Source organism: Hemicordylus capensis, chromosome 15 (genome assembly GCF_027244095.1).
Source record: "Hemicordylus capensis ecotype Gifberg chromosome 15, rHemCap1.1.pri, whole genome shotgun sequence".
Lineage (NCBI taxonomy): Eukaryota > Metazoa > Chordata > Lepidosauria > Squamata > Cordylidae > Hemicordylus > Hemicordylus capensis.
The window spans coordinates 10,130,006-10,157,054 of NC_069671.1; the positions used below are offsets into that span (position 1 = coordinate 10,130,006).

Sequence of the window (27,049 nt, forward strand, 5' to 3'; positions counted from 1 at the left end):
GCGGGGCGAAAGGAACGAAAAGGCTGTTGGTAGCTTCTTCTGAAAGCTGGTTTATCGGGCTTCCTGGGGGCCGACGGCATGGTTTTCTTTTTATCTTTCGATTCAACTAGTATGTTCTCTAGGGCTGAATCGCCGAAGAGCTTGGACCCCTCGTAAGGCAGAGCACATAGGTTGTTCTTGGATACGGAGTCTGCTTGCCACGCCTTCAGCCAGAGATGCCTTCTACCGACCACTGAAGCCGCCGAGGATCTTGCCGAGTAACGTATAGTGTCGAGGGAAGTATCGGCGATGAGTGCCTGTGCTCGCTGTAGTTTCAACAGCTGCTGTCTTAGGCGAGTAGATTCCGGTGGAGTCTCGTCGATGAGATCGTTGATCCACAGAAGACTGGCCCTGGCCGTCATGGAGGCCACTGCGGCTGAACATGTAGCCAGTGAGGCGCTGTCGTGAACCCGTCGGAACGAGAACTCCGCCTTCTTATCGGATGGTTCTTTGAGGAACCCTTCCCCATCTCTCGGTACCAGGGATCCGCTGCTTAGTTGTGAAATAGGAGCATCGGTGGTCGGCGTTTGGAGGAGTGTGGGAGGTTCTTGTTGGAACGTGTAGAATCTAGTGGAAGAGTTGGAAGCTTTTTTCGGGACACTCGGCGGCGCCCATTCCAACTTGATAACTTCTGAAAAATAGGTGGGCATGGGTAAGGGAAGCTCTCAAGGCTGTGGCTTCGGAAAGACCAGATCGCCCTTGGAATTTTGGCCCGGTTCAGGCGTGGGCTTAGCCTGTAGACCAATGGTAGTTAACACTTTGGTCATGAGGGGGTTAAAATCTTCCGGGGAGAAAAGGCGTTGGGAAGATTGTGCTTGCTCAATCTCCTCTGCCCCTGACCAGTCTCCCTCATCTCTCTCTAGTCCCTGGTCCCCCTCGCAGGCCATATCAGCTCCCCTGATATCAGCTATGGTGTCTTCTGCCTCCTCCTCCAGAAGGGGGGGTGGAATATGTGGAGCTTTATTTCCTACTGGGCGGATGTCATTTGCCGTGGGGTCCCCAGATTCTTGCCCAGATCCCTCAGATGAGTGTACTGAGGTAATGACCCTAGCAGTCTTTTTATGCTTTTTATGCCTCTTTGTGTGTTTCCTTCTGCGCTTGGACCTCCTAGGGGAGGGGGAGGAGGAAGAGGAGGATGATTCCTCATCAGAAGAGGAAGATGATTTCGTGGGCCTCTTAGAGCGTTTACGCTTGTTATAATCCCTCAGCAGGCCCAGGGACTCTTTCATTGTCGATTTAAACCAATTTTGCCATTCCGTGGGCATCTGGGAAGGCATTGGCAGATTAGCTACCGATTCCGATAGGGGGGAACCCTCCCGCCCCTCCGATCGGGGCACTCTCGCTGTAATACTAGCTGAGGATGTAGAAGGAGCAGCCGAAGCTGTTCCTGCCATTTCTGGTGCGGCGCCATCTAGTGGCTGTAGAGCATCGCTAGTGGAGGCGGCCATTTTAGGTAGAGAGCACAAGGCACGGATCTCTGCTTGTGTGTGTGTGGGGGGGGGGGTTGGGGATCGGCCTAACCCTTCCCGCCCTGATGGCCTCGTTTAACGCGCCGAACGTAGGCTCAACTACATTAAAGTCGCCTGCGATTTAAGCTCTCTCCGCCCTCCGTTCTTCCTGAGGACTCGCCTCCCGAAGGGGCGATCGAACGCAGGAACGCTCCCACTGCCTGCCCGGACAGAACAGAGTCAGCCGGGGCTGGGGCAGGGAGGACAATTGTGCACTGAACTGTGGCGATTGGGCTGGGTTGGGGTGCTGGGTCGCCAAGTTTTCTAGTGTGCCCCGGGAAACGCTCAGACGGACGTCCAGCGGGCAGTAGCACATGCAATACCCTCCTCCTACTTTCTGAGCCCCTGGAGGGATCTCCCATAAAAATCTAATTGAAAAGGGAGAGGGGGGAGGAAAAGTAAGAAGCAGAAGCAATACAGGCCTGAACTGGACGAGCCGAGGAACACAGCCTGCCAGGAGCAACAGGACTAGAAGAACTGGGGCGGGGTTATCCCCGTCAGAGCTATATAGGACTGCCTTTCTAAACTAATTTGCATAGTCCTGCCTAGGAGCACGTGACAGGGATAACCCATCTTCATGAGATGCCTTGACAGCACCAACCGAGAAAGAAGTGATTCTGGATGGAGACCCTCCAATCTATCTGCCGGTACCGGTTCAATGGTGTGAATCTGTAGCAAGTGGCGTATGGCACCCAGCATCAGGGAATGCCTGACTCTCCTTTGTGACCTCGGGAAGGGGAGAAACCAATCTGGGGGCTGGGAAGCAAGTTCCAAGGAGTAACCCTGAGAGATGGTCTGGAGGACCCTTGCACATCAACCACAAATGTGTGCAAAAGCCTGTAAACTGCCCCCCACCTGCATAGGGCCTGGAGGCCCGGCCTGAGGCAAGTCACTGGTTGGAGTTTCACTTGAAGCCCAGCTTGCTGGGGCTCGTGAGAGGAATTATCTCAAAAGGAAAATTTTGGTTTGGACCAAGCAAACCTGTCCTGCTTACCTTGCCGGGACTGAAACCTTTGCTTAAACTCCCTAGAGTGAGAAGACTTAGACGGAAAGGACTTGCACTCTTCCTTTTGGGTAGCAGAGGGCATATCCTTTTTATCTTTTGTCTATTAAAATGAGCTCTAATGCCTCACCGAGCAATTTCCTATGCTTAAAGGCCAAATTGGCTAGGTTGCTCCTTAACTTCTGATTGACCTTCCAGTTCTTTAACCATAGCATCCTACAAATGGTAACATCCAAGGCTATAATCCTAGCAGACAGCTGGGTAGCATCCAATGAAGAATCAGCCATAAAGGCCACCGCCTTGCCCAGCTTATTGAACCCCTGGCATATCTTTAGAAGCTCAGGATGAACAAATGGCAATAATTCCTTCACCCACAAAATAGACACCCTGGCAAATATGGAGTTGGCCATAGAGGCTCACAACAGAAGGGCCGTAGCCTCATGCGACCTGCACAAAGCAGGGTCTCATTTCTTATTCTCCCAATTTCTAAGGACCTCATTCCCATCCTTAGGGAGCACGGCCATCACCAAGGGAGCCACTTCTGTGTCTATGGGTGGCACATTTTTTACATCATCGGCTTGGCTGAAGTATAGCATCGCCTAACCGTAGGGGGAGGCCCTTCCTTTCTGTAGGTCTGTCCCACTCTGCCTGAATGTTTGAAAACAGCTTTGGACATGGATCTGACACATCTGGCGCCGGCATAGAAGGACAGACGTCAGGATCCCGCTTTGGTTGCTCAGGCGCTGACCGAATAGTTCCCTCTAAGCATAGGCTCTTGCAAGCCTTATGGGGAAGCACCGGAAAATCAGCCAGAGTAAACAGCTGATATGATGCAGACTGTGAAGGCACTGTTTCATCCCCCACCCAACAGCTCCCCTGCCTCCCTGTCCAACTCGGACAGTCCGAGTCAGCTGGCACTGGAGTTTCTGCAGCCAGCGCTGGAGCCCCATGTGGGGCAAGAACCGGTGGGTTACGGCGATTCCCGCTTGAGGAGTGACCAGACGCATGTAGGACTAGGGCACTGCTGTCATCCTTGCACCCCCTGTCCTCCAAGTCAAACCCTGCACCTGTAGTGGGCACTGCAGGAGAAGTGGCAAGGGTGGGAACCTGAGGCCAGGGCAGTTTTCAGAGCTCCGCCTCCATTACCTGGCAGAGCAATGCCACAAAACCCATGGGTATATCATCCTCACCACCACCACCCATCGCCTTTCTGCATAACCACCCCTGAAGGGCAAGGACGTTTGGCGGCTGGACCTTCGCCTGAGCGCACCTGCTCCCATGCCTTCTGGCTGTCTGCTTGGTGCAGTACCTCACAAGCTCTGCCACTCGGCTACAGTCAAGGCGTCAGCCCCCTTTTCCACTGGCAAAGCTTCCCAGCTGAGGGTCTTAGGTTTATGGCTTCCCACTTTAGTCTTTGCTATCCTTAGATTTTGCAGCTTTCTTTTTCCAAAGGACGGTGGCAAGAGAGGATGTCTCCACCCATTCGGCCCAACAAACAGCCTGGCAAGTCGAATCCTCCGAAAGAGAGGGGGAAACCTCTTTCGCTACGCGGGGCACTAATGGCCATGTTGGTGGGGGCATGAAGCGCCACAGCAGAGGTTGTCGGCAGGCTGTCTCCCTGGATCCCTCTGACTGCCATAGCCAACATAGGGAAAGGCGGCGGGGAGGGAGACAATAAGTCTGAAGATGCTCAACACAAGAAAAAAATATATGGAGCAAACATATTTTAGTGACCTTTAGGAGCGAGACAGCAAAGAACTGGGGTTGAGGTGATTGTCCCTCCCTCCTAATCATGAGAAAAACTCTGATTGGCCCTGCCTGGAGCAGGAGATCAAGACAAACCATACTATTGGTGGATACAACCCTCTTCTGAGGGAGAATAGTGAGGTTAGGTAGCATTGCCCCACTGGATTGGGCACAATCCTGGCATTTCTCACATGCAGCCTAACCCACAACAGGTTAGGCTGTGCATGAGAACAGCCTCATTGAATGTTATCAGTTTTGTGCATTAGCCTTCAAGATAGAGAAACAGTCTTAGAGCAGTGCTGCAAATTGTCCTGAAATTACAGGATAGGTAGGCTATAATGATAGCAATTATTTCAAGTTCAGATACAATTAAAGGATTAGCAAATTATATCCCAAAGCAGAAATAGATTTTCATTTCTTCACTATTTTGAAATTTAGTTGGTGTTCCTATTTAGAGTACTCACAGCCCAGGAAGAATGCAAGTCTGCTGAAGGTCTGGGAAGCACTCAGCTATGTTTCAGGGAATCTATACGTACACAGCACCAACACATATATTATCTTAACAGAATCCCTTCTTTATGGTTTCTTATTGTCAACCCAAACTAATCTGGTTTTGTGATCAATGGCTCTCAACTTTCGTGTGTCTTAAGAAGTCAACCACCAAGGAACACAGGAAGTTGCTTTATTCCAAGTAGCTCAGCATTGTCTACACTGACTGGCAGCAGCATTTCAAGGTTTCAGGCAGGAGACTTTCCCAGCCCTACCTGGAGATGCTGCCAGGGAGAGAGCCTGGGACCTTCAACATGCATGTAAATGCTCTACCTCCAAGCTATAGCCCCATCCTCTAAGGGGAATATCTTTCAGCGCTCAGTCTCCCATCCACATGCAAACCAAAGGAGACCCTGCTTAGCAAAGGGGACAATTCATGCACACTATCAAAAGACCAGCTCTCCTCCCCTTGGGCAACCGAGGAATCATGAGCCTATTCCACCACTAAGCTTCATGCACAAGACAAAGTAATCCCTCTTTGCTAACAGACTGCAATTCACTTGGGGGCTATTTAGATATCACAAAAACAAGCAGATAACACATGCCACACACATGGCAATTGGGCTTCCAATCTGGATTTAGTAGCCAGCCAGTTTGCCAGGTTTTGATGGAACAAGTAGTTTGTCACTTAACTGGGATCATGTGTGAGGGAGGCTGGAGGGAGTACTTGTTTGGTTTTAGGGTCAAGCCACAGTTTCTCATGCAGCCTGAATAGCCCTGGGCCAAGACTGCAGCAGATCCTACAAACACGGGTTGAACTGATCTTTTGCGTCATCAACCACCCCCTTCCAAGACAAAATGATCCAGGGGTCTTACCTTGTAAGAACAATCAGGCCAACCAACTCTTTGGCACAGATTTCCCTGAACCTCTGTTCTTCCACCCGTTCATACAAGCCGTACATGAAATCCAGCACGGTTTCACTCCTGAGGACCTTGTGGCTCACATCTGTACACAACATGATGCTCGTTTCATACTGCAGGATGGAAGTTGTAAAGCCTGGCCAAATCATCAGCCTGCCAGACAAGAAATCAAACATTCACAAGTGACAGATGGTTTCTCAGTAACTCATGCCTTATACAGAAGCACAGGGGAATCTGGCTGTGAAAATAGGAGATAAGGAGTTTGCCGGGCAGACCCAAACTCACCCTCATCCCCCAAAAGTTTCCCCTCTTACAAGACCCAAAACTTACATCTCTGGACGGTTAAATGCAAAGCAGATGCTCTGCCACTGAGCTGTGGCCCCATCCCCATTTTGCTCATGTCAGAACTGTTACACAATATGTCTCTCTCTAAGATAAAAGCCTCTTTCACATGCAGAGAGAAAAAGGTACTGCAGGATTCAAGCATCTCGATTCATATCCTGCTTTCTCTTTAGGCAGATTGCAGCATTTCCCCCAATTTGTCAGTAATCATATCTGCAAGGGCTCAAAGTCTGAAATAACTTAGAATTGTTTGGGAGAATAAAGAAGGTCAAAAAGGGGAGACAAAAGGCCAGTCCCAGATATGGCAATGAGAATGTGTGTGGAGTTCTGCCCAGAAGATGTGTAGATTTGAGCTCAAAGGTCATGGAATGTGCCTTTCCCAGCAGCACCAACCACCAATGGTGACATGGTGAGCACATGACATAAAGCCAGTCAGACCATTGATGGCTGTGCGTTTGGTCTGGCATAAGCAGATGTGTGCAAAAGAACATATAGTACAGACAAACTCAAGGCAGCATTTCATCTTATTAAGCTGTTTAAACCAAAACTACAGAAGACTGAACAATCATAACTTAAGTTACTTTTGTATGTGCCCATCACACACAAAAATTAAACGTGTCTACCAGAAGATTCGTGTCCCATTTTATTTACCTGTGCTTGGGAATACTGATGGGGTCACTTGGATTATAATAATTTCGCCCAATTTGCTGCAAGTTCATCATTTTCAACAGTCTGAAAGAGGAAGAGTTAGTGTGGTAAGATCACGAAGAGTGCTATCAACTCACAGCATAAGCAACTCAGGAAACAGGCTGGGCCATGTCTTGTTCATGACCTTTCCAACACAAGTCTAAGGACACGCATCACAGTTCAGAAAGGGCACTGCAACACTACAAAATATGAACACCATGGCTTATGTCAGGGATAGCCAAATCATTGCACAAGAATCACAAGCAGCACTTGTGATTCATGTATGGCTCCTAAATGGAAGAATCAACCAGGAACAGCTACATGCTCCATCTTCTTTACACTCTGCATCTCCTCCTCCCAACCACATCCTAGCACAAAAGAGTGCCAAAACTTACTGCTGCAGCAGCAGCAAGACAGCATCTCCAACAACAATGGAGAAGCCACGACAGGATGCGCACTTGTAACATCTTGTCTGTCACTGGTGTGATTACACAGATGCACGTTTATGTGTTGGGTCCAGTGCCTCAAACCACTCCCAACTAATTCTGGATATGCATTTAGCTCACTGGGGCAGCTGCAAAATCTCATCATTTTCAGGGCTGCGCCACCCACCAATAAGGACAAAGATAAAGAATTAGAAGCCCTCTCCATGCAGCATGCAAAGACAGCACAAGCCATTCCAGGATGCCCTCCTCCACTGAAGGGGAAATAAGTGACATTCAAATAAAAGCTAGACACCTAGCAGATTCTCTGCATATACAGAACAAGCATCTGGCTCTGTTGACCATCAAGAACATATGGCAAAGAAACACTGCTGTCCTATCATTTGCATTAGCTTCTTTAGCAGGAGGAAATTTACACCTAAATCCCACCTTCTAAAAATAATGTTGTAGAACTGCAAGCATGTAGGCGAAGTAGATGGCAATTCATTGGTTAACGTAATGGTGATCTTCACGTTCTCTCCCTGCCGACTTCGACTAAACACTTCAGTGACCTAAGAATGTTAAATGGCAGTTATGCTTATATTGGAATTAACCACCAGGAAGATATGACTTGACTGAAAGTTTAAAAGCATCAGATTAATAGATTCAGGCACATAAAGTGATGACATACCCAGAGACAAACAGCTCAGACATCTCTAACCATAGAAAGGATCATTGGTACTCACCGTGAAGGTTGTTTCTTGCCGGTGTTATGGAGGTCACTCATCGTGGGTTATCCCACCCACTTGCTCCAGAAGGCAGGAAATATGTTCTTGAGGAGACCCTTAACTAGCCCACAAGGGGCAGTCCCTTCCAGTCCATTGAAAAGCCTGAGTCCAGTCCATTGAAAAGCCACCATCAAAACAGAGGTAGAACCAAACAGCAAATGCAAGGAAATAGAAACAATTGACAACATAGACAACCCTATGTACATGAACGCATAATCAATGTACAGAGGAAAAACCACCAGAGGGGGTGAAGGAACGATAAACCTACCCCCTCCCCCAGTCCAATCCAGGTGGCAAGTTTGGGCCCCAAAAACTCCCGGGTGGGCATGAGCGACCTCGAACACCAGCAAGAGGAAACCTTCACAGCGAGTACCAACGTTCTTTTCTCTGCTGGTGTAGGAGGTCACTCATCATGGGTAATACCACAGCTCACACCCACAGGAGGGAACAAGCCTGGACCAAAAACCTACTACCCTGAGAGGACTTTGTGTAGGACTCATCTGCCAAACGCTGCCCTGGAGGAAGCGTGCCTGTCTAATTTATAATGATGTGACAAGGTAGACGGAACTTTCCATGTAGCTGCCCTGCAAACCTCCTCAAGAAAAGCAGTGGAAGAAAATGCAGCAGAAGTAGATGCAGATCTAGTAGAATGAGCTGTAATCCCCAGCGGAGTTGTGTTGTATCTCATATGCCAAAGTGATACATGACCTAACCCAGTGGCCTATAGTAGCTGCCAATGCTGGCTGCCCCAACCTCTGGCCCTGAAAGCACAAGAACAAAGAGTCCGACTGCCTAATGTCCTTGGTCCTATCAATATACGCCCGCAGGGTCCAGCGGACGTCTAGCTTATTCCACTCCTTCTCCAACCTGTGTTGTGGCTTAGGACAAAAAGATGGTAAATAAGTATCCTGAGATGTGTGAAAAACTGAGTTGACTTTGGGAATAAATGAAGAGTCCGGAATCAGATGTACTGCATCCAGTGAAAGAGATACATAACTCATCCTTCACTGACAGTGTGCAAAACTCAGAGATCCATCTGGACAAAGTAACTGCCACCAGAAACGCCACCTTCCACGATAGCGCTCATAACGAGGTCTTGTGTAATGGTTCCAATGGGGTCTGATGCAATGCACTTAAAACAGTATGCAAGTCCCAGGAGAGGAACCTATGAGACACTGGAGGAGACTAGGGATGTGGCACAAACCTGTTCGGGGGCCCTTTTATGGGCCTCCAAACAGGTTCGAGCACTGAGTGATTTGAAGGCAGGGGTCGCATTTTAAGGGCGGGGGAGGTTGCACTTACCCCTCCCTCTGCTTCTCCCCCACCAGTGCCCAGTATTTCCCAAGTCCTACAGGGCAGCAGCATAACTTGCTGCCCCATTTGCTCTTGGGGCAGAAGTGGCTGGAAGTAGCTGGTGCGCAAGCGTGCACACATCACAAGCCTACTTCCAGCCACTTCTGGCTCAAGAGCAAATAGGGTGGCAAGGAAGTACGCTGCCTCCCCATAGGACTTGGGAAATACCAGGTGCCGGTGGGGGGAAAGCAGAGGGAGGGGTAGGTGCACCCTCCCCAGCCCCTAAAGTGCGACACCCCTCCCCACCATCGAGCCACCCACGTGTTTTTGTGCACATCCCTAGAGGAGACAACAGAGATGCCCCCCTAAGGAACTTCTGCAGAAGCGGATCAACAGAGACCCCCTCAGGGAAAAGCATAGGCGTAAGATAAGCCGCCTGCCTCTTAAATGCTGCCACTTTCAATCCCAAAGACAAGCCATCCTACAAGAAGTGCAAGAGGTCCCCCAGAGTACAACTCAACACCTGTAAACCTTGCCTGGCCACCCAACACAAAATCAGGAAGGTAGAACAAGAGGACAAGAGCAAAAAGCAGAAGGGTAAAGAAGCCTAAGCAGGACAGAGGGCAAAAGCTATCTGACCAACTGACGCGAAGGCAGGAAACAAGACTGGAAGGGACCACCCCTTGTGGGGTAGTTAAGGGTCTCTTCAAGAACATATTTCCTGCCTTCTGGAGCAAGCGGGTGGGATAACCCACAATGAGTGACCTCCACTCCAAACTTCAGTCAAGATTCAGACACAGCATCTTCTACCAAGATTTTACTTCTAACCAGCTTGATTAATAAGAAAATACAGAGAAAAGAGCTTTCTGAACAATTCAGTGTACAACAATGAATTGCTGTGTTTTTCTGAATCCTGCCAAGATTCTAAAGCACTGTTATGAGATCTCATACCTTGTTTTCCAGTTTCTTTGGCAAAAATAAAATGGTCCCATCAAAAGCATGCGTTCTTCCAATTAAGTCCTCATGCTGAAACAGCAATGCTGAACGAAGCCGCCGGGCTTCCATTTGAGGATTATAATCAATGTGGTACTGATACAAGGCCCACTGAGGACGTGAAGTCAGTCGAAAATGGTTTGTGCTTAATCTTATTATAGTCCCCGAAGCACCTAAAGAAGAGTGTCAACTGTTATTTGCCTTCTATTATCAATAACGGTGTTTCAATAGCTCTCAGTCAACTGTATACCCAAAACCACTCTATGAACTAGAATGCATCACTTTCTCATACAACAGCTGACCAAGGCCCCATTTGGACAAAATACCAAACCAGCGGTAAACTTGTCAGAAGTATGAGTTTGTGATTGTCCAAAAGCGTGAAGCTGCAGTTTCATCACCCAACTACAGCCCTGTTTTTGCTCCCAAAACTGAATTTGGGCCCTCAGTTTGTAGTGAATTTCGCTACCAAATCCTGAGGTTAGAAGGAAACATTGTGTCATCTGAATTCTGCCACTGCTATGAAGTGGATTTTGTGCGGGCCTCCCACCACTAGGGAGGCCAGCTCAGAGCAGCTCATATATGTGTCAGTTCTAGGGCAGCCATGTTTTTGCTGGCTGCCTCTTGGAGCTGATGCCCCGCCCTCTGCTGTCTCCTTGCTCCTCCTACCGCTGCTTGGCAACAGGGATGCTGCACCCGCCCCTGCATTTAAAAGGGGTCAGAACAGCATTGGGGAAAGCACGCTTTAAGTAAGAAAAACAGACACCTGTGCAAGGAACCTTTTCAGCGATCGCCCCATTCCTGGGGCTCTCAGATGTTATCAATGGAGTTTCATTTCTTTGTTTGGGGGGGGGAGGCCAAGGGTCATACCCGAGGGCCGAGGCTGCTCATCTGGTACTCCAGGAACAGATCTATTGACTTACTAAGAGGGAATATTATATTGAGGCAGGCAAAGGATTCTGAGGATTGGTTCACTGTGACCAAGCGTGCCACCAAGCTAGCAGACCTGGACAAAGCAGTGAGAAATAACCAACACATTCTCATCCTCGTGTCAGTCTGCCAGCCGAGGGGCTAGCCTTCTAATGAGAAGGCCAGTCCACCAGAGAAAACAGAAACACCAATGTGTTTCAGATCTCTGTTTGAGTGCACTGCCAGCTATATCGGGGCCCCCGCTGCTGTTGGGCTCCCGGCACCCCTGGCTAACAAAAGATCTCATACTCTGCACCTTCCCCCTTGCACCCAACCCTTCTAGACTTCAAAGTAGTCTGGGCTGCTTCAGGTGTTCAAAGGGCTTCAGGTTGGGTGGGCAGAGAAGGAGACCAAATGAATCCTATGTTTCAGGCTAATCAGCACCGACTGCACAACACTGCGGCAAATGCAAACCAGCTACCGTGGGGCACTCTGGGAGGAGACACTTGTGGATTGAAACACTTCATGGCTAGCCAGGTGACTGTGAGAAGCTAAACTGAGCATGGAGATGTGTTGTGGAGACAGCAGACTCTTTTAAGGCGTGCTTATATTCTCACCAGGAGGGATGTTGCTGAGGGACCCTTCCTGGGGCTTTGGTGGAACTGTCAACCAGGTTGGGCAGTAAAACCCTACAGGCATGGGCTACCAGGCCAAGCACCCTCCTGAGAGTGATCCACTTCAGAGCAGGATCCATCTTCATCACACAAGAATCACTTGTATGACTTAATCCTGCACTAGATGGTTCTTCTCATGAGGTTTGGCCAAGACCAAACATGCTTGCACCTAGGGGAAGGAGCTGGGACCCCCTTCCCCTACCAACTTGTAAACGAACAAACAGACGGATAGATAGACAGAACAATACTACCAAAAATCAAGGCCAATGGTGCGGAAGGGAAAGGTACATTGGTACTCACCGTGAAGGTGTCTTCTGGCTGGTGTAGAAGAGGTCACCCAACGTGGGATTACATCCCTCCACATGCTCCAGAAGGCAGGAAGTAGAAAAACTTGAAGGTCCTTAATCCCCTGCATGTGGGCGGATCCCTTCAGTAACTACAAAAGCTCAAACTTCAGATCAAACATTAATGTTGAATATAAAAGAAACACATAAGCCACGCCCAGGTAAGCGAGACAGATGCACCAATAGGGCACAACGGCATCCAACACACAAAGAACTGAACAATGTGACGGAGAAAAACAACCCGGGTGGGCCTTGGGTGACCTCTTCTACACCAGCCAGAAGACACCTTCACGGTGAGTACCAATGTACCTTTCTCAGCTGGTGTAGGAGGTCATCCAACGTGGGAGATACCACAGCACCAACCACGGGAGGGACAGCATAGAGAAAAACTAGACAGATTTACAGCCCCGGAAGGACCCTCTGGAGAACCCTCCGACCAAAAGCAGCCCTGGCTACAGAATGTTCGTCTAGCTTATAGTGCCTAGAGAAGATAAAGGGCGTAGACCAGGTGGCGGCCTTGCAGATCTCATCCAGTGAGGCTAGAGAAGACAATGCCGCCAAAGTTGCCGCCGACCTCGTCGAGTGAGCCATGACTTGACCCGGAGCAGGCAGGTCCTGAACCTTGTAGGACTCTACAATGCAGGATTTAACCCACCTGGCGATGACCGCCTTCAACACCTTAGTGCCCTTTTTAGTCTCTTTAAAAGCCACGAAAAGCACATCAGATTTCCTAAACACCTCTGTCCGCTCTATGTAAATTTTTAGGGCTCGCCTCACGTCCAAACAGTGCCACTCTTTTTCAGAAGGGTGTTTTGGATCCGGACAAAACGAAGGCAAATAGATGTCGGCTGCTCTATGAAAAAAGGAGTTCACCTTAGGTGAGAACGACGGATCCGGTATGAGACGCACCGCGCCCCTTGAAAAAATACACAAGATTACTTTTTACAGAGAGCGCCTGTAGTTCCGACACCCTCCTAGCCGAGGTAACTGCCACAAGGAATGCTACCTTCCAGGATAGTAGCTTAAGTGAAATGGAGCGGAGGGGCTCGAAAGGAGGAAGTTGCAGCCCCCGGAGGACAATATGGAGATCCCATGTCGGAAATCGATGACATACTGGTGGTGACAAGTGGCTGGCACCTCTAAGAAACTTCCTTAGTAGTGGATGATGTGCCTGGGACGACTGTCGGTGTGGAAACAGCATCTGAACCAGGCACGCAGCCTGCCTCTTGAGCGTATTGGGCTTCAACCCCATGGTCAGACCGTCCTGAAGGAACTCCAACAGCTCCTTCAATTTACAACGCCCAGGATCAAGAGACCGCCTAGCTGCCCACCTCAGGAAGCTCCTCCACGTGGACTGATAGATCTTATTAGTTGAAGCTTTTCGAGAGGCCAAAATCGTCTCAATCACACTCTCCGAAAGATGGTCTTTCTTTAACGCTGTCCTCTCAGCTTCCAGGCGGTCAGTTGCAACCAGTCCAGGTCTGGATGAACGACGGGCCCTTGCTGTAGCAGATCCGGTCGAGAAGGCAGTCTTAGCGGGTGCCCTTGCGCCAACTCCACTATTTCGGAGAACCACGGCCACCTTGGCCAGAACGGGGCGATCAAGATCAGGCAGGCGTGAGAATCCCTCAGCTTTCTGAGACATCGCAAGAGTAACAGTACTGGTGGAAACGTGTATAGCAGACACGGAGGCCACTGCACTGAGAGAGTGTCCGTCGCCTCTGCCCCCTCCGTCGGAAAGCGAGAGAAGAATCTGGGCAGCTTCTTGTTCTCCCTCGAGGCAAAGAGATCTATTTGCGGGAGCCCCAAGGTGCAGGTTATCCACTGAAACACCGACGGGTGCAAAGCCCACTCCGCCGGTTGAATGTCCCGGCAACTCAACCAGTCTGCTTGAATGTTGGATGCACCGCTCACATGGTGGGCCAGAATCGACGTCAGGTGGCACTCTGCCCACGACAACAGCTCTACTGATTGCAGGTAGAGGGATCTGGATCTTGTTCCCCCCTGCCTGTTGATGTGCGCTTTGGTAGATGTATTGTCTGTGCATACTAGGACGTTCCTCCCCTTGACTAGGGAAGAAAGCCAACAGGGCCAGGTACACTGCTCTCAACTCTAGCCAGTTGATACTGTGGGCCGCCTCCAAAGGTGACCATAGCCCTTGAGCTGATTTGTTCAAGCAACGTGCCCCCCAGCCCGACAGGCTGGCATCCGTAGTGAGCAGGATGCGATTGGGCTCCACGAACGCCCTGCCCTTGCACAGGTTCTCGTGTACTGTCCACCAGGCAAGTGACTCCAGCACAGGCCCCGACAGGAAGATCCTCTTGTCTTGCTTGAGAGCAATACGATGCTGAAAAGGCAGTAGGGCCCACTGGAGCTGACGTAGGTGAAATCTCGCCCAGGGGACCGAATCCATGGCCGCCACCATGAGACCGAGGAGACGCGCCAGGCGTAACAGGCTCACTGCAGGATGCTTCACCAATGATCGTACCAGGGACGAAAGAACCTCCATCCTGTCGGGGGGGAGGAACAATTTGCACACCGAGGTGTCGATGATCATGCCCAGATGGCGAAGGCGCCGTGACGGAGTCAAGTGGCTCTTGCCCACGTTGACCAGAAAACCGTGTGTCTTCAGAAGAGACATGGTCTTGCCCAGCGCTGCTTCTACCGCCTCCGCTGACCTCGCTCGAAGTAGCAAGTAGAGGTAGCAATAAAGGTGGACACCCTCTGTGCGGAGGACGGCTATCAGAGGGCTCAGCACCTTCGTGAAAACTCTGGGCGCCGACGACAGGCCAAAAGGAAGAGCCCGGTATTGAAAATGGTCGCCCCCGTAGCAGAATCTCAGCAGCGGCCGGCTGCGAGGATGAATGGGGACGTGGAGATATGCGTCTTGCAAATCGATGGACGCCAAAAAGTCCCCCTCTTGAAGAGCCTCGGAGATGGTGCGCAGTGTCTCCATCCTGAATTTTTTCTTCTGCACGAACCTGTTGACGGGTCGGAGATTTAATACAGCTCTTGCCGAGCCGTCTTTCTTTGGCACTGTGAATATTATGGAGTATATTCCCTGCCCCCTCTGGGGAGCAGGAACCCTCTCTACGGCCCCTATGTCCAGCAGGTGATGTATAGCTAAGAGTAGGCCCCTGTGTTTTGGGGGGTTTCTCGACGTGGGGGTGATGAGGAACTTGTTTCCGGGCCAGCTGGTTAGCTCCACCTTGTAACCCCCTTACGATGGAAAGGACCCAAACATCTGAAATGGAGCCTTTCCAGACGTGCCAAAAGTCCAATAGTCGAGCCCCTACTGTGCCCTCCTGACCGTCAGGACTGCTGTTTGGGGCCCCGTGACTGAGGGGAGAAAGCCTGGCGGGTCTGGGAAGAGAAATACTGCCTACCCTGACCCCTGGACCTGTTCCACTGAGGTCTAGTTGCCTGAAATGAGTCTCTCTGGCAGAATTGTGGCCGGTAGGACCTAAGGGGTTGCGGAGCTCTGCGGCTGAAAGGCCTATCTTCCTTCCGTGTGCCTAGTGGAAGAGATTTTTTCTTGTCTTTGGTCTCAACTAAGACCTCTTTTAGGGCATTGTCGCCGAAGAGCTTCCCACCCACATAGGGTACAGCTGCTAGGTTGGCTCTAGAGGTATTATCGACCTTCCAGTACTTTAGCCATATGTTACGTCTGGCCAACACCCCAGACCTCATGGCCCGTGCTGAAAAACGCACACTGTCAAAGGTGGCATCGGCTGCGAGGGCAGCAGCCTTCTGTAAGCGAACAAGCCTACGGCGCATGCGTGCTGGATCCGAGGGAGGCTCATTGAGGAGCTCATCGATCCAGAGGACTGACGCCCTGGACACAAGGGCGGCTGTAGTATCGGCCCTAATTGCCAGGGCTGAAGCGTCATGTGCCCTGCGCAAAGCTGCCTCGGCCTTTCTATCTGCCGAGTCCTTAAACGTTGAGTCCCCATCCTTTGGGACTACCACCCCACTGAGCAGAGCCCCGAAGGGCGCATCTGTAAGGGGCACCTTTAGCATATTCAAAGTGTCCTCCTCAAAATTGTAAAGCTTATTAACAGAAGCTGGGGTCCTTTTAGAGGATGAGGTAGCTGACCACTCCTCCTTGATAGAATTAACGAAGCCCTCGGGCATAACCGCCTGTAGTTGGACTGATTTAGACTGGGGTAATACTAAGGAGCCCTTAGAAGGGGGAACATCCTCTGCGGGAGCGACAGGCTTCAACCCCAGCGCTAGAAGGGCCTGATTAATCACTGGCTGCGCATCTTCCATTAAGGCAAGCCGTTGACTATGTACTCCAGCACCCTGCTCCTCTGGAAGTTCCCCTTCCTCAGATGAGGAAAACTCAGAGTCCCTATTTCCCTGGGAAGAAACCACATCAGATCTGGGGTGCTGGAACGCATCGGGGGACTCCTCACCCGACTCCTCTGAAGAGTGAGTGCCCCCTTGCGCTGGATATGGCTCAACCCTCGTTGACTGCCTGAGCCGCTTTCTCCGAGGCTCCTCGCAGTCAGATTCAGAGGAGGAGGAACAGGTAACTGTTCTCTTTCGGTGACGCCCCCTAGACCGGTTCTTAAGAGCTGCCTGAAGGGAGCTCTGGACCACCTCCTCAATCCACCGCTTCATAGCCGCTGGGCTCAGCGCGCCTCCCAGCCCGCCAGCACTTGAGGTGGGAGGGACAGAATCAGTGGGGGGAACCCCGGGTGGGGACCAATCCTCCTCTTCCCCACTCCCCTGCGCCAGCCCCGGTCTCACCGCTGCAGCAGGATAATCGCCGCTAAGGTCCTCCGCTCCGCCACGCCGCTCCTCCGAGAAAGATCCCTGCTGCATTTCGGTCTCCCCGCTGAGCTCCGCTACTGCAGTCTGCTGGCGTTCCTGCTGCGAACCGCTCGGAGCTTCCAAGAGATGGCGTCCGGTCGCAGGAGACAGGAGGGGTAGTGCCGGAGAGGCCGCTCCCTCCAGAGCAACTGCTGGCAAGTGCGCGTGCGCCGTAGCAGCCGCGCGGTGCCCCGAGACCTCAGGGGAATAGGCACGATCCATGTGGCGCTTCTTCTTGCTCCTTTTTGTGTGCAGGGTATCTTTCTGGGGGCGATCGTGCGAGGCACCTTGCATCGCATCCGGCCCCGAGCCTCCAGTGTTGTGGGTAAGCCGCTGTGGCCCAGTGGCGCCAGCAAGGCCCCCTCTATCAACCGCCATTTTCTTTGAGCGTCGTTGCTCATCACGCCCGCTTGGCGGGAAAAACCGTTGCCTGGCTGAGTGTTCCCTGCGTGCTAGCAGGCCGACCCCCTTCTCCTTTGCCATCGTCGGAGGGCCACTCCGGGGGGGGGGGGGGGGAACAGGACAGAGCAAGGCAGACGTTCGGAGGGAGACACGGAGGGGGGGCAGAAAAAGGCGAGAAATATAGAAACAGGATTTTTTTTTTTTTTTTTTTTTGGAATAGGTACCGGAGATACGAAGGAGGATGAAGACGGGGAGCAGACAAAGACTAAAGATGGAAAGGACTGACCAAAAGCGCGAAGAAAAGCCAAAGACCAAGAAGCAAGCTATCTGGATGTGTCTTCTGGAGCGAAGGCAGGAAGTAGAACTGAAGGGATCCGCCCACATGCAGGGGATTAAGGACCTTCAAGTTTTTCTACTTCCTGCCTTCTGGAGCATGTGGAGGGATGTAATCCCACGTTGGGTGACCTACACCAGCTGAGAAATGATATGACTAGCAAGCCAGAGGTTGTCGGTTCGAATTTCTGCTGGCATGTTTCCCAGACTATGGGCAACACCTATATTAGACAGCAGCATTATAGGAAGATGCTGAAAGGCATCATCTCATACTGCGTGGGTGATGGCAATGGCAAACCCTTCCTGTATTCTACCAAAGACAACCACAGGGCTCTGTGGGCGCCAAGAGTCAACATCAACTCGACAGCACACTTTACCTTATCAAAAATCGAAGAGGCAAATCCTAAGTAAACTTAATCTATTCCTAGCAGTCTCATCCTGTCCATCCAGCAGCACTTGTACACAGCATAAGGGTGGGGGTCTAGACAGGAGGGGGGGAAATAAAAGTCTCCAGAGAAATGGGAAGACACTATGTGTCTTCTAACACATCTGCTGGAGAATGGGCTAATGTGGATGTGTCACAATTGGCCATTGCCGGATTAGTCCTACCTTGGATTCTGAGACAGCCCTTAAGCTGTTCATGTTTTAATAATTTTGTATTTATCAACACATGATGCATGTCTGAAATGTTCTGAAGAACCACTTGCCCATCTTGGATTCCTTGACATGTTCCATTGATTGACGAGTATTTACACCAAGATCATGGAAGTCTCTGCGACGGCCACCTCTGTCGCCCAGTGTCATTTCTTGAAATCCTGCCGAAATCTGAACTTCTGATGCCACTTTAGCAGAAACAGTTAACAAGACTTTAGGTCAGTAATCAGAACATATAAAGAAACAAACATGTGATCATCATGATGTATTGGGGTACCCTTGAACTGGATTTGCTGGTTTGTCTCCAATCCAAACTGGATTTGAGCCAACCCAGACTTGGCCTGGTCAAACCAGACCCAGTTTGGGTTCAAACCAAGCCAGTTTGACCGGCTCAAAGTTATACTGGTAAAAGGGAATCTGGTAAAGATTCCACTTTACCAACACTGGGGCAGGAGGACTGTTTTAAGCATAGAGGGGGCGGGAGGTGAGTGCTTACTTACAATTAGAAGCCATGGTGGCCAGGGGGAAGCAGCGGATCCCACCCACCCCCAGCCTTCCCAAGTAGCCCGGCTGACGGCAATCCGCTTTAGGCCCTTGCAAACATGTGAAGGTCACTAAAATGGCCTCCACATATGCATACATTGGGTGGTCACACAAATGACCACTGCGAACGCGAGGAGGCCATTTTAGTGACCACATATGTGCATGGGCCCAAACCAGGCCGCCGCAACTTCCAATTATAAATAAGCATCCACTCCCCTCCTGCCCCCTCTCTGGTTAAAACAGCCCCCCTGTCCCTATGCTGGCAAAGGGGAATCCTTACCAGATTCCCCTTTACCCATACAGCTCCGAATTGGCTCACTTCAAACTTGGACTGGCTGGGACCAGTCCAACACTGAACCCATTGAACCAAGCCAGTTTGACATCAAGTGCAGCTTGCACACCCCTAGGAGCAACCCTCTTCTCCTACAGCAGCAATACAACTTCCAGTGCTACTCAGGAACAACCCTTACAACTGCACAAGATGAGATGTTAAGTGGACATTATACCAGCCCAATATATGGGAGCATGCAAGCTTCTCAAGGATGATAGCTTTCCTTGTGGTAGCGAGCATGAATTGTCCCCTTCTCTAAGGAAGATCTGCCCTGGTTTGCATTTGGATGGGTGTGTTAAGGTATTCCCCATTAGAGGACGGAGCTGTAGCTCAGTAGTAGGGCATCTGCTTTGCATGCAAAAGGTCCCAGATTCACTCCCTAGGACCTGCAGGTAGGGCTCTTGCTGAAAACCCTGGAGAGCCAATGCCAGTCAGTGTAGACCAGGGATTCTCAGCGTGTGGGTCCCCAGATGGAATTGGACTTCAACTCCCATAATTCCCAACCAAAGGCCACTGGGGCTGGGGATTATGGGAATTGAAGTCCAGTAACATCTGGGGGCCACATGTTGAGAAACTCTGGTGTAGACAATACTGAGCTAGATGGACCAATGGTCTGACTCCATATAAAGCAGCTTCCTATCTCCTATTGCAGTAAGCATACCATACAGAAACGCAGATGGGTGTGCTTTACAGTTGCCAGATAAGAATTTTAACTCTTAAATTACGACACCCACCCTATTTCTAAACTCCCCTTCAAACATGATGGCAGCCAGTGACAGCAAACAGTTTATCAAGCAAATGTGTTCTTTGTGTAAGGAAAGCTAAATCCTAATAGCTTTAAATGAAACTTGTGAAGAAAGTCAAGTGCAAATCCAAGCAGTAGCTTGACTACTCCAATGGTGCGGGCAGTTTAGATAACTGAACCTTTGAGTAACCCAGCAGTTCCCCTGTGCTGTCTTACTCTGCGTTTTCGGTGCAACAGGCCCTCTTTTTTGACGGCCACGTCCAATCAGTTCTCCTTCTGCTGGTGGCTCCGCTTGAGGCTGTGGAGGTCTAGCTTGCCCATAGCCAGGCGGCTGAGTCTAGAGGATTTAATTAAAATCCAGAGATGTGAAGACACTGAAAGAAATAGAAAAACATCTTCCTTCCCCCACCACCCTAACAACCTGAAATACAAAATTAAACATTTAGGGGGAAACAGAAAGACTCAATGCATTTCTGTCCTTCAGAACGGCAGTGGAAAGACTTTCTAACACAGCATTTTAAAAATGTATTCACAGTTCATTAATGCTGCTGCCAAACCTCTGACATCCAATATTCAAAGTCAGTACTGTTAGCAACACTGCTGCTGCATTTCATTGGATTATTCAACAAGAAACATTTGCAAGTCCTGGTTGATCTCAAATCTTGCAAATCTTACAAAATAAGATACAATGTCAGAAATAGCCAACTCAAGGTTACATCAATTCCTTATTACATAAATGTCACTTGAGTTATTGCAGAGCATTTATGCTTCAGCTCACAACAAAACTCTCAACTGAACAAACCTGGAGTAGAGTTAAGTTAACTTTCTTTGGGCAACTTTGTTAGCCAGTCAAGGGAACTTGGGAGGACAAGATAGGCTTTAGATTAAAGCTAGCACAAAACGCCCAGAACTACATAAAAGCAGACACCCTGCATACCCAGGACTCGACACTCACAGTTGTAGTTCCCACAGTTGATGTGGTCATCTCCTGGCCCCGGGCCCTTCCCCTTGCTCTGGCTCTTGCTCTGCCAGACATCTTCCCTCAAGACAGTAAGCTGTGATGGGATAAAAATCCACTTTTATTCTGCTACATGCCCAGAGGTTAATGTTACCCATACAAAAAACGCCAACTTCAGTAACTCACAATGATTTAATTCCAATCACTGAACGGCAAACCAAGAGTCTTGCAGCACTTTCAGAAGGCACTCAAAAGGTATTGATGATTAAAGGTCAAATTACAAAGTGTATACATAACCCCACCACCTCTTTCCTGAAGTACAAAAAAACCCCACTTTAAGACTGAGTTTCAGTGCAGGAACATCAGGAGGTGGGAGGACTGCTCAACCACTTCCCTTCCAGCCATTTCTGCTGTTCAAAATAAATCTTCCCTGATATTTTTCTTTTCTCCTGAGGATGGTTATCAATATTTGACCATAGATTATCCAAGACCAAATGCTTTCTAGGAAACAACTTAAATAGATGGTTTTAGCATACATAACTTTACCAAGATGGTGCTCTGAGAGTTACATATGCTCTGACAACAAACTCCAACGCAAAAAGGATCATTAAATGAGCACAAAATTCAACACAGATTCATAATAAACTTCAGATATCCTAGTCCATTCCTCTTCTTATAAGGAACTCTCTGCCACAAGATGTGGTGACAATCAACAGCCTGGGTGGCTTTAAGACGGATTTAGACAAGTTCTTGGAGAACAGGTCTATCAATGGCTATTAGTCTGAGGGCTACAGGTCACCTCCAGCCTCATAGGCAAGATGCTTCTAATACAGTTTGCAGGGGAGCAACAGCAGGAGGGCATACCCTCACCTCTTGCCTGTGGACTCCCCAGAGGCATCTGGTGGGCCACTGTGTGAAACAGGACACTAGACTAGATGGGCCTTGGGCCTGATCCAGCAGGGCTGTTCTTATGTTCTTTTCCCACATTGGTACTTCTATGTTTTGCTCCTCCTCCCCTGGCAATTACTGTAGTTTGTTCAATAATTATAGACATATCCAATTATTTTAGAATTTCCTATACTTCCTTTCCATTCCAAACAGCACACGTTGGGAGCAGTTGGGGGGAGGGGGATAAAAGCACATCAAGAAGGCACACCACACTGCATATAGAAGAAAACATATAATGTCTCTGGCTATACACACAACCACATGTGTATGTATTATTCAGTTTTACATGTAAACCACTTTGAGAACTTTGGTTGGATAACAGAATATAAGTATCTGTATACTAGTAGTTAAAATAATTTATCAATTAGATAGGGCATACACACAGACACACTCAAAAAACATTAACGCAAGACAACGACATGGACACTGTATAACTGAACTAGGAGGTCCCTTGACTATGCATTTTGCATAGATTACATTCACAGAAACCAAGGCACTAAATATATAAAATTTTAAAATGATATCCTTGCAGAAGGGAAGAACAGTTTCAAATTCAAACAATATTCATTTTATTGAATCCATCCGTAGTAAATTTGACTCCAAGAAGGTTCTTCTGCTTCTCTTGTGTTTGCTGTCATTTTGGACATGAGTGTTAAAATTCTGCTGAGAATAGTAGTTAAAGTTTTATTCAGAATTTCTTCTAATACAAAAAAAGAATTATTTAAACCTTTTCCCCAGCATGTTCTGGTTTTAAAAGTAGTGCATTTAGCTAATTTCAGTGGAGGAACTGCACATGCAAAATTTGAAGACCAAATTGAACTTGGACAATACATCCTTATATCCATCTGCAATGCAAAGTCCATCATTATTTTCCTGCCCTGGAACTCAAACACAGCATTCTTGCAAGGTGTATGTGCTCACACAAGTTTTAAAGAAAAAATCCATCTGTTGCTAGCTAATGAAGGAATGAGCCCAAACGTTCAGATAAAAATTGGTTTCCTCCAACTGTTTTCAGTCATGTTTTGTTGTGCATATGTATATATTTATACATAAGCTTATTGTTAACAAACAGCAATACAATGCACGAGATGCTTTGGCTTGATGTTATATAAACCAACACATCTCACGCATTAACTCTTTTTGTTAGCCAACAACAATTTATACTGTCCTTTTTTGATTAACTTAATCCTGGGATCCAGAGAATACTTGTATGGAGTTCTGTTTGTAGCTTTAAAAGTAGTCATCCACACATGGACTCTCTCTTTCCCCCACCACCCACCCACAAACACACACACATGCTGAAGGTTTGCTACTGAACACTTGCTATAAAATATTGGGAACACACATCCATATCAGTTCAGTGTACTTAACACAAAAGTTACATACAACCATATATGATTATACAATAGAATGAAAACTATAACAATTTGTTTTAGCAACTTTAGCAAATGAGACGGTTTTGTGGGAGTTAAGCCTTTTTTTTTAAAATCTTTTAAATTTTGTACACCACCTAGAGAGATACATATCGGGCAGTACAAAATTACAATTAAAAAAAATTAAAAAATTATATTCAAACATGTGTGTGTGCATAGAACATGTGTATATTGACACACACATCTGTATATACATTGTTCACACACTCCTGCATATTGTATGTCTTGCGACCTATACAAAATACACAGACACAAATCGATATAGACGCACACTGAGCTAAATACCAAAAGGGAGTTAGAATAAGAGCTCACATATTAACTGGGGCTTCATACCTCCCCCCCCTTCATAAAATAAAATAAAGCCTTTCCCGACAAACCAGGCAAAAGGGCACCTTTTAACGGTTGTAAATAAATAACGACGTGGGGTAACCTTATTCCACGCCCGCTGCTCTCCAAGAGAAAGAAGGCGAAAAAGGGCGCTCTGTGTATGCTCAGAGACTCACCCTCCAAGCTCTCACCCTGGCCTCGACTTCTCCGGCCGCTCCAGCGGTTAAGTACCGTGCCAGCCACGCCCACCCGGGACTACACTCCAACGGCTTTCCGTCGCTTCACCCCAGACCGCCCAGGGATCACTCCGCAACACGTGCTCGGCTGATTGGCGCCACACCTTCTGTGTGAGGGATTACTGTAGAATTATTTTCTTTTTCTCCCTCCTCCCTTTTCCTCCTCCCGCCGCCTCGGAGTGATACTCGACGGACACCCGTCCTCGTGGCGCATTGCAAGGCAAGATTGCGCGCGCTGGTCTGTGATTGGCCGACGGGATCGCCGTGAGCGTCTCACTCTTTTCACGCTCCCGCCTACCGAAAGTTTCCGAGCAGAGCGATGTTCCTGTTGCCGAGAAGCCTCGATAACTCCCGAAGGGCCGACCCGAGAATTAACGATGATTCCCGAAGAAATCTCAATGCTAGCAGCCGGGAGCACTAATGTAAAATGGCGAGGGTTTAAAAAAAAATTTTTTTTTTCATGCGCGTAATTGTAAATAGTCCCAGCACTTAACGTTTTAATTAGGCCATTCCCGTCGGCAAAGCTTAAAACTTTTGCATATTAGCAAAATTGGATGTGGGTGTTGTTTTTGTTTTGCAGGTTCGGATTTTAAAAAGCAGAGTTTTGATCCTTATGCAGTGATGCGTTTGAGCTTAGAAACGCACATGATGATGGGCTGTGTTAGGAAGAAAGGGTATCTGAGCATGTGTAGAGCTCCTTTTCCTCATCGCTGCGTATCTTTTGTTGGAAACCCCCCCCCCCCAAGTTAGGAGATTCTAGGAATTCAGTAGTGGCTGCAAAATACATATGAGGAGGTGCAAAAGGAAGGAAAGGTTTTATGCCTGAAATAAATCTTCCACATTAATGCTCCCATCCTATTTTTTATTTTTTTGGCAGTCACCACACAATTACACTTTTCGTAATATACAATAAATAAATAAATACACAAATATGTATGTATTTGACATGTATTTGAGCCAGTGTGGTGTAGTGGTTAGAGTGCTGGACTAGGACTGGGGAGACTCGAGTTCAAATCCCTGTTCAGCCATGAGACTTGCTGGTGCTGGCTGACTCTGGGCCAGTCACTTTTCTCTCCGCCTAACCCACTTCACAGGGTTGTTGTGTGGAGAAACAAGTATGTAGTACATCGCTCTGGGCTCCTTGGAGGAAGAGCGGGATATAAAATGTAAAAAATGTAAATAAAATAGAAAAGTAATCTTCATAAGAATAATTAGCCCTTAATAAACAGCATTTTAATTGTAAACCGAAACTGCCCAGAGACGCAAGTTTTGGGTGGTATAGAAATGTAATAAATAAATAATAATAATAATACTCCTATGACAGCATTCTCCCATACACAGCAACCACAGTTATCAAAACCATCCTGAGGAATATAAAAATCTCACATCTAATTTCCTATGGACAATAAAGTTAAAATACTGTGTGTTTGTGGGTGCTGCATTTTTATTTTCTTGTAACTTTTCACTATGTTTACTTATGGCTTTTAATCTAACCCAGTCTATGTGCCTTTTGACCTAACACAAACAGAAAACAAGAAAATACAGAAAAGCTGTATCATAATGTTATTGTGAATTGCCTTGCGCATTCATATAATAGGTGAATGCATGTCCGCTTAAATAAATAAATACCTTTTCAGGTATACCAGTGCTTCTCATTTTAATTTGCAGGGGGAGGGACATAGCCTTTGTTCTCAGATTTGCCTTAAGACATTAGGAGTTAGTGGAACATTTTGATTGTTATTATTTTATCTATTATATTTTTATACCTCCCCCACCTAGTAGCTCTGGACAGTTTACAACAAATAAAGGCCTGGTTCATGCAATGGTGGGGAGACCTGAGTTCAGCTTTGAAACTCACTGGGTGACTCTGGGCCAGTCACGTACCTCTCAGCCTAACCTACCTCACAGGGTTGTTGTGAAGATCAACATAACCATGTGCACAGCTCTGGGCTCCTTGGATAAAGAGTGGCATATAAATGTAAAAATAAACAAAATAAATAAAATCTAGGACATTACTGAGATTGTGTGAATCCACCCCAAGGTGGGAATCTAAGATTCATCTCATTTCAGGCCACGAACGACCCTGGTGTGCATTCACACAATCACGCTGATGCCGATGACCCACATTAAACCTAGATTCTAACAACTGTGCAGACTAGGTCAAAACCAACAAACATTTGACCATCTAAAACAATTTACAATAATTTCAGTTTGGGGCTTGAATGCAGCAAATTAAGCAGCAAATTGTCTGTCTTCCAGCAGATGGAGCAGCGAATCAAAAAATCAGATCCTTACGCTGGATGAAAAGGGGAGGCTGAAAGTTTAGAGGCCAGAATCAAGGTTCGCTATAAAGGGTGCCTTTCGAAAAAAGATATCTCTAGGAGTGATTTCTTTAATTTACACCCTCTCTCAAGGAATGGCCAGTTCACACATTACATAAGAACAGCCCTGCTGGATCAGGACCAAGAAGGCCCATCTAGTCCAGCATCCTATTTCGCACAGTGGCCCACCAGATGCCGCTGGGGAGCCCACAGGCAAGAGGAGCACCTTCCTTATGAGGCTAGGCTACAGCATCTGGGGCTCTTTACTTTGGAAAAGAGGCAACTAAGGGGAGACATGATCAAGGTGTATAAAAGTATGCATGGGGTGGAGAGGGTGGACAGAGAGAAACTTTTCTCCCTCTCTCACAACTCTAGAACCTGGGGTCAGCCCATGAAACTGAAGGTTGGGAAATTTAGGACCGACGAGCGGAAGTACTTTTTCACCCAGCGCATAATTAATCTATGGAATTCCTGGCCATGGGATGTGGTGATGGCCACCAGCTTGGATGGCTTTAAGAGGGGCTTAGACAGATTTGTGGAGGACAGGTCTATCAATGGAGACTAGTCTTGTGGCTGTGGGCCATCTCCAGCCTCAGAGGCAGGATGCCTCTGTGTACCAGTTGCAGGGGAGCAACAGCAGGAGAGAGGGCATGCCCTCAACTCCTGCCTGTGGCTTCCAGCAGCATCTGGTTGGCCACTGTGTGAAACAGGATGCTGGACTAGATGGGCTTCCTTGGGCCTGATCCAGCAGGGCTGTTCTTATGTTCTTATACAATTTTAGGGTTGGAAGGGACCTTGGAGGTCTGCTAGACCAGAGTTTCCCAACCTTGGTCCTTTGGTGTTAG

General features: G+C 48.3%; 1 protein-coding gene across 4 annotated transcripts in view; it reads right to left on the reverse strand.

Moving 5' to 3' along the window:
• The window catches only part of PIWIL1 (piwi like RNA-mediated gene silencing 1), a 51,654-nt gene extending 27,626 nt beyond the window's left edge, over positions 1-24,028 (reverse strand). Inside the window, exons 1-8 of one of the 4 annotated variants that reach the window (XM_053279097.1) lie at positions 23,839-24,028; positions 20,937-21,036; positions 20,198-20,318; positions 18,416-18,550; positions 10,190-10,404; positions 7,608-7,729; positions 6,700-6,780; positions 5,662-5,859 (exon numbers count right to left, since the gene is read on the reverse strand). In XM_053279097.1, coding sequence (XP_053135072.1) covers positions 5,662-5,859; positions 6,700-6,780; positions 7,608-7,729; positions 10,190-10,404; positions 18,416-18,550; positions 20,198-20,318; positions 20,937-21,017 — 953 coding nt within the window. In that variant the 5' untranslated portion in view covers positions 21,018-21,036; positions 23,839-24,028. Of the gene's footprint in view, positions 1-5,661; positions 5,860-6,699; positions 6,781-7,607; positions 7,730-10,189; positions 10,405-18,415; positions 18,551-20,197; positions 20,319-20,936; positions 21,037-23,712 lie in introns of all 4 variants that reach the window. The other 3 variants (XM_053279094.1, XM_053279096.1, XM_053279095.1) reach the window with 3 other exon arrangements.
• Positions 24,029-27,049: the final 3,021 nt, after the last annotated feature.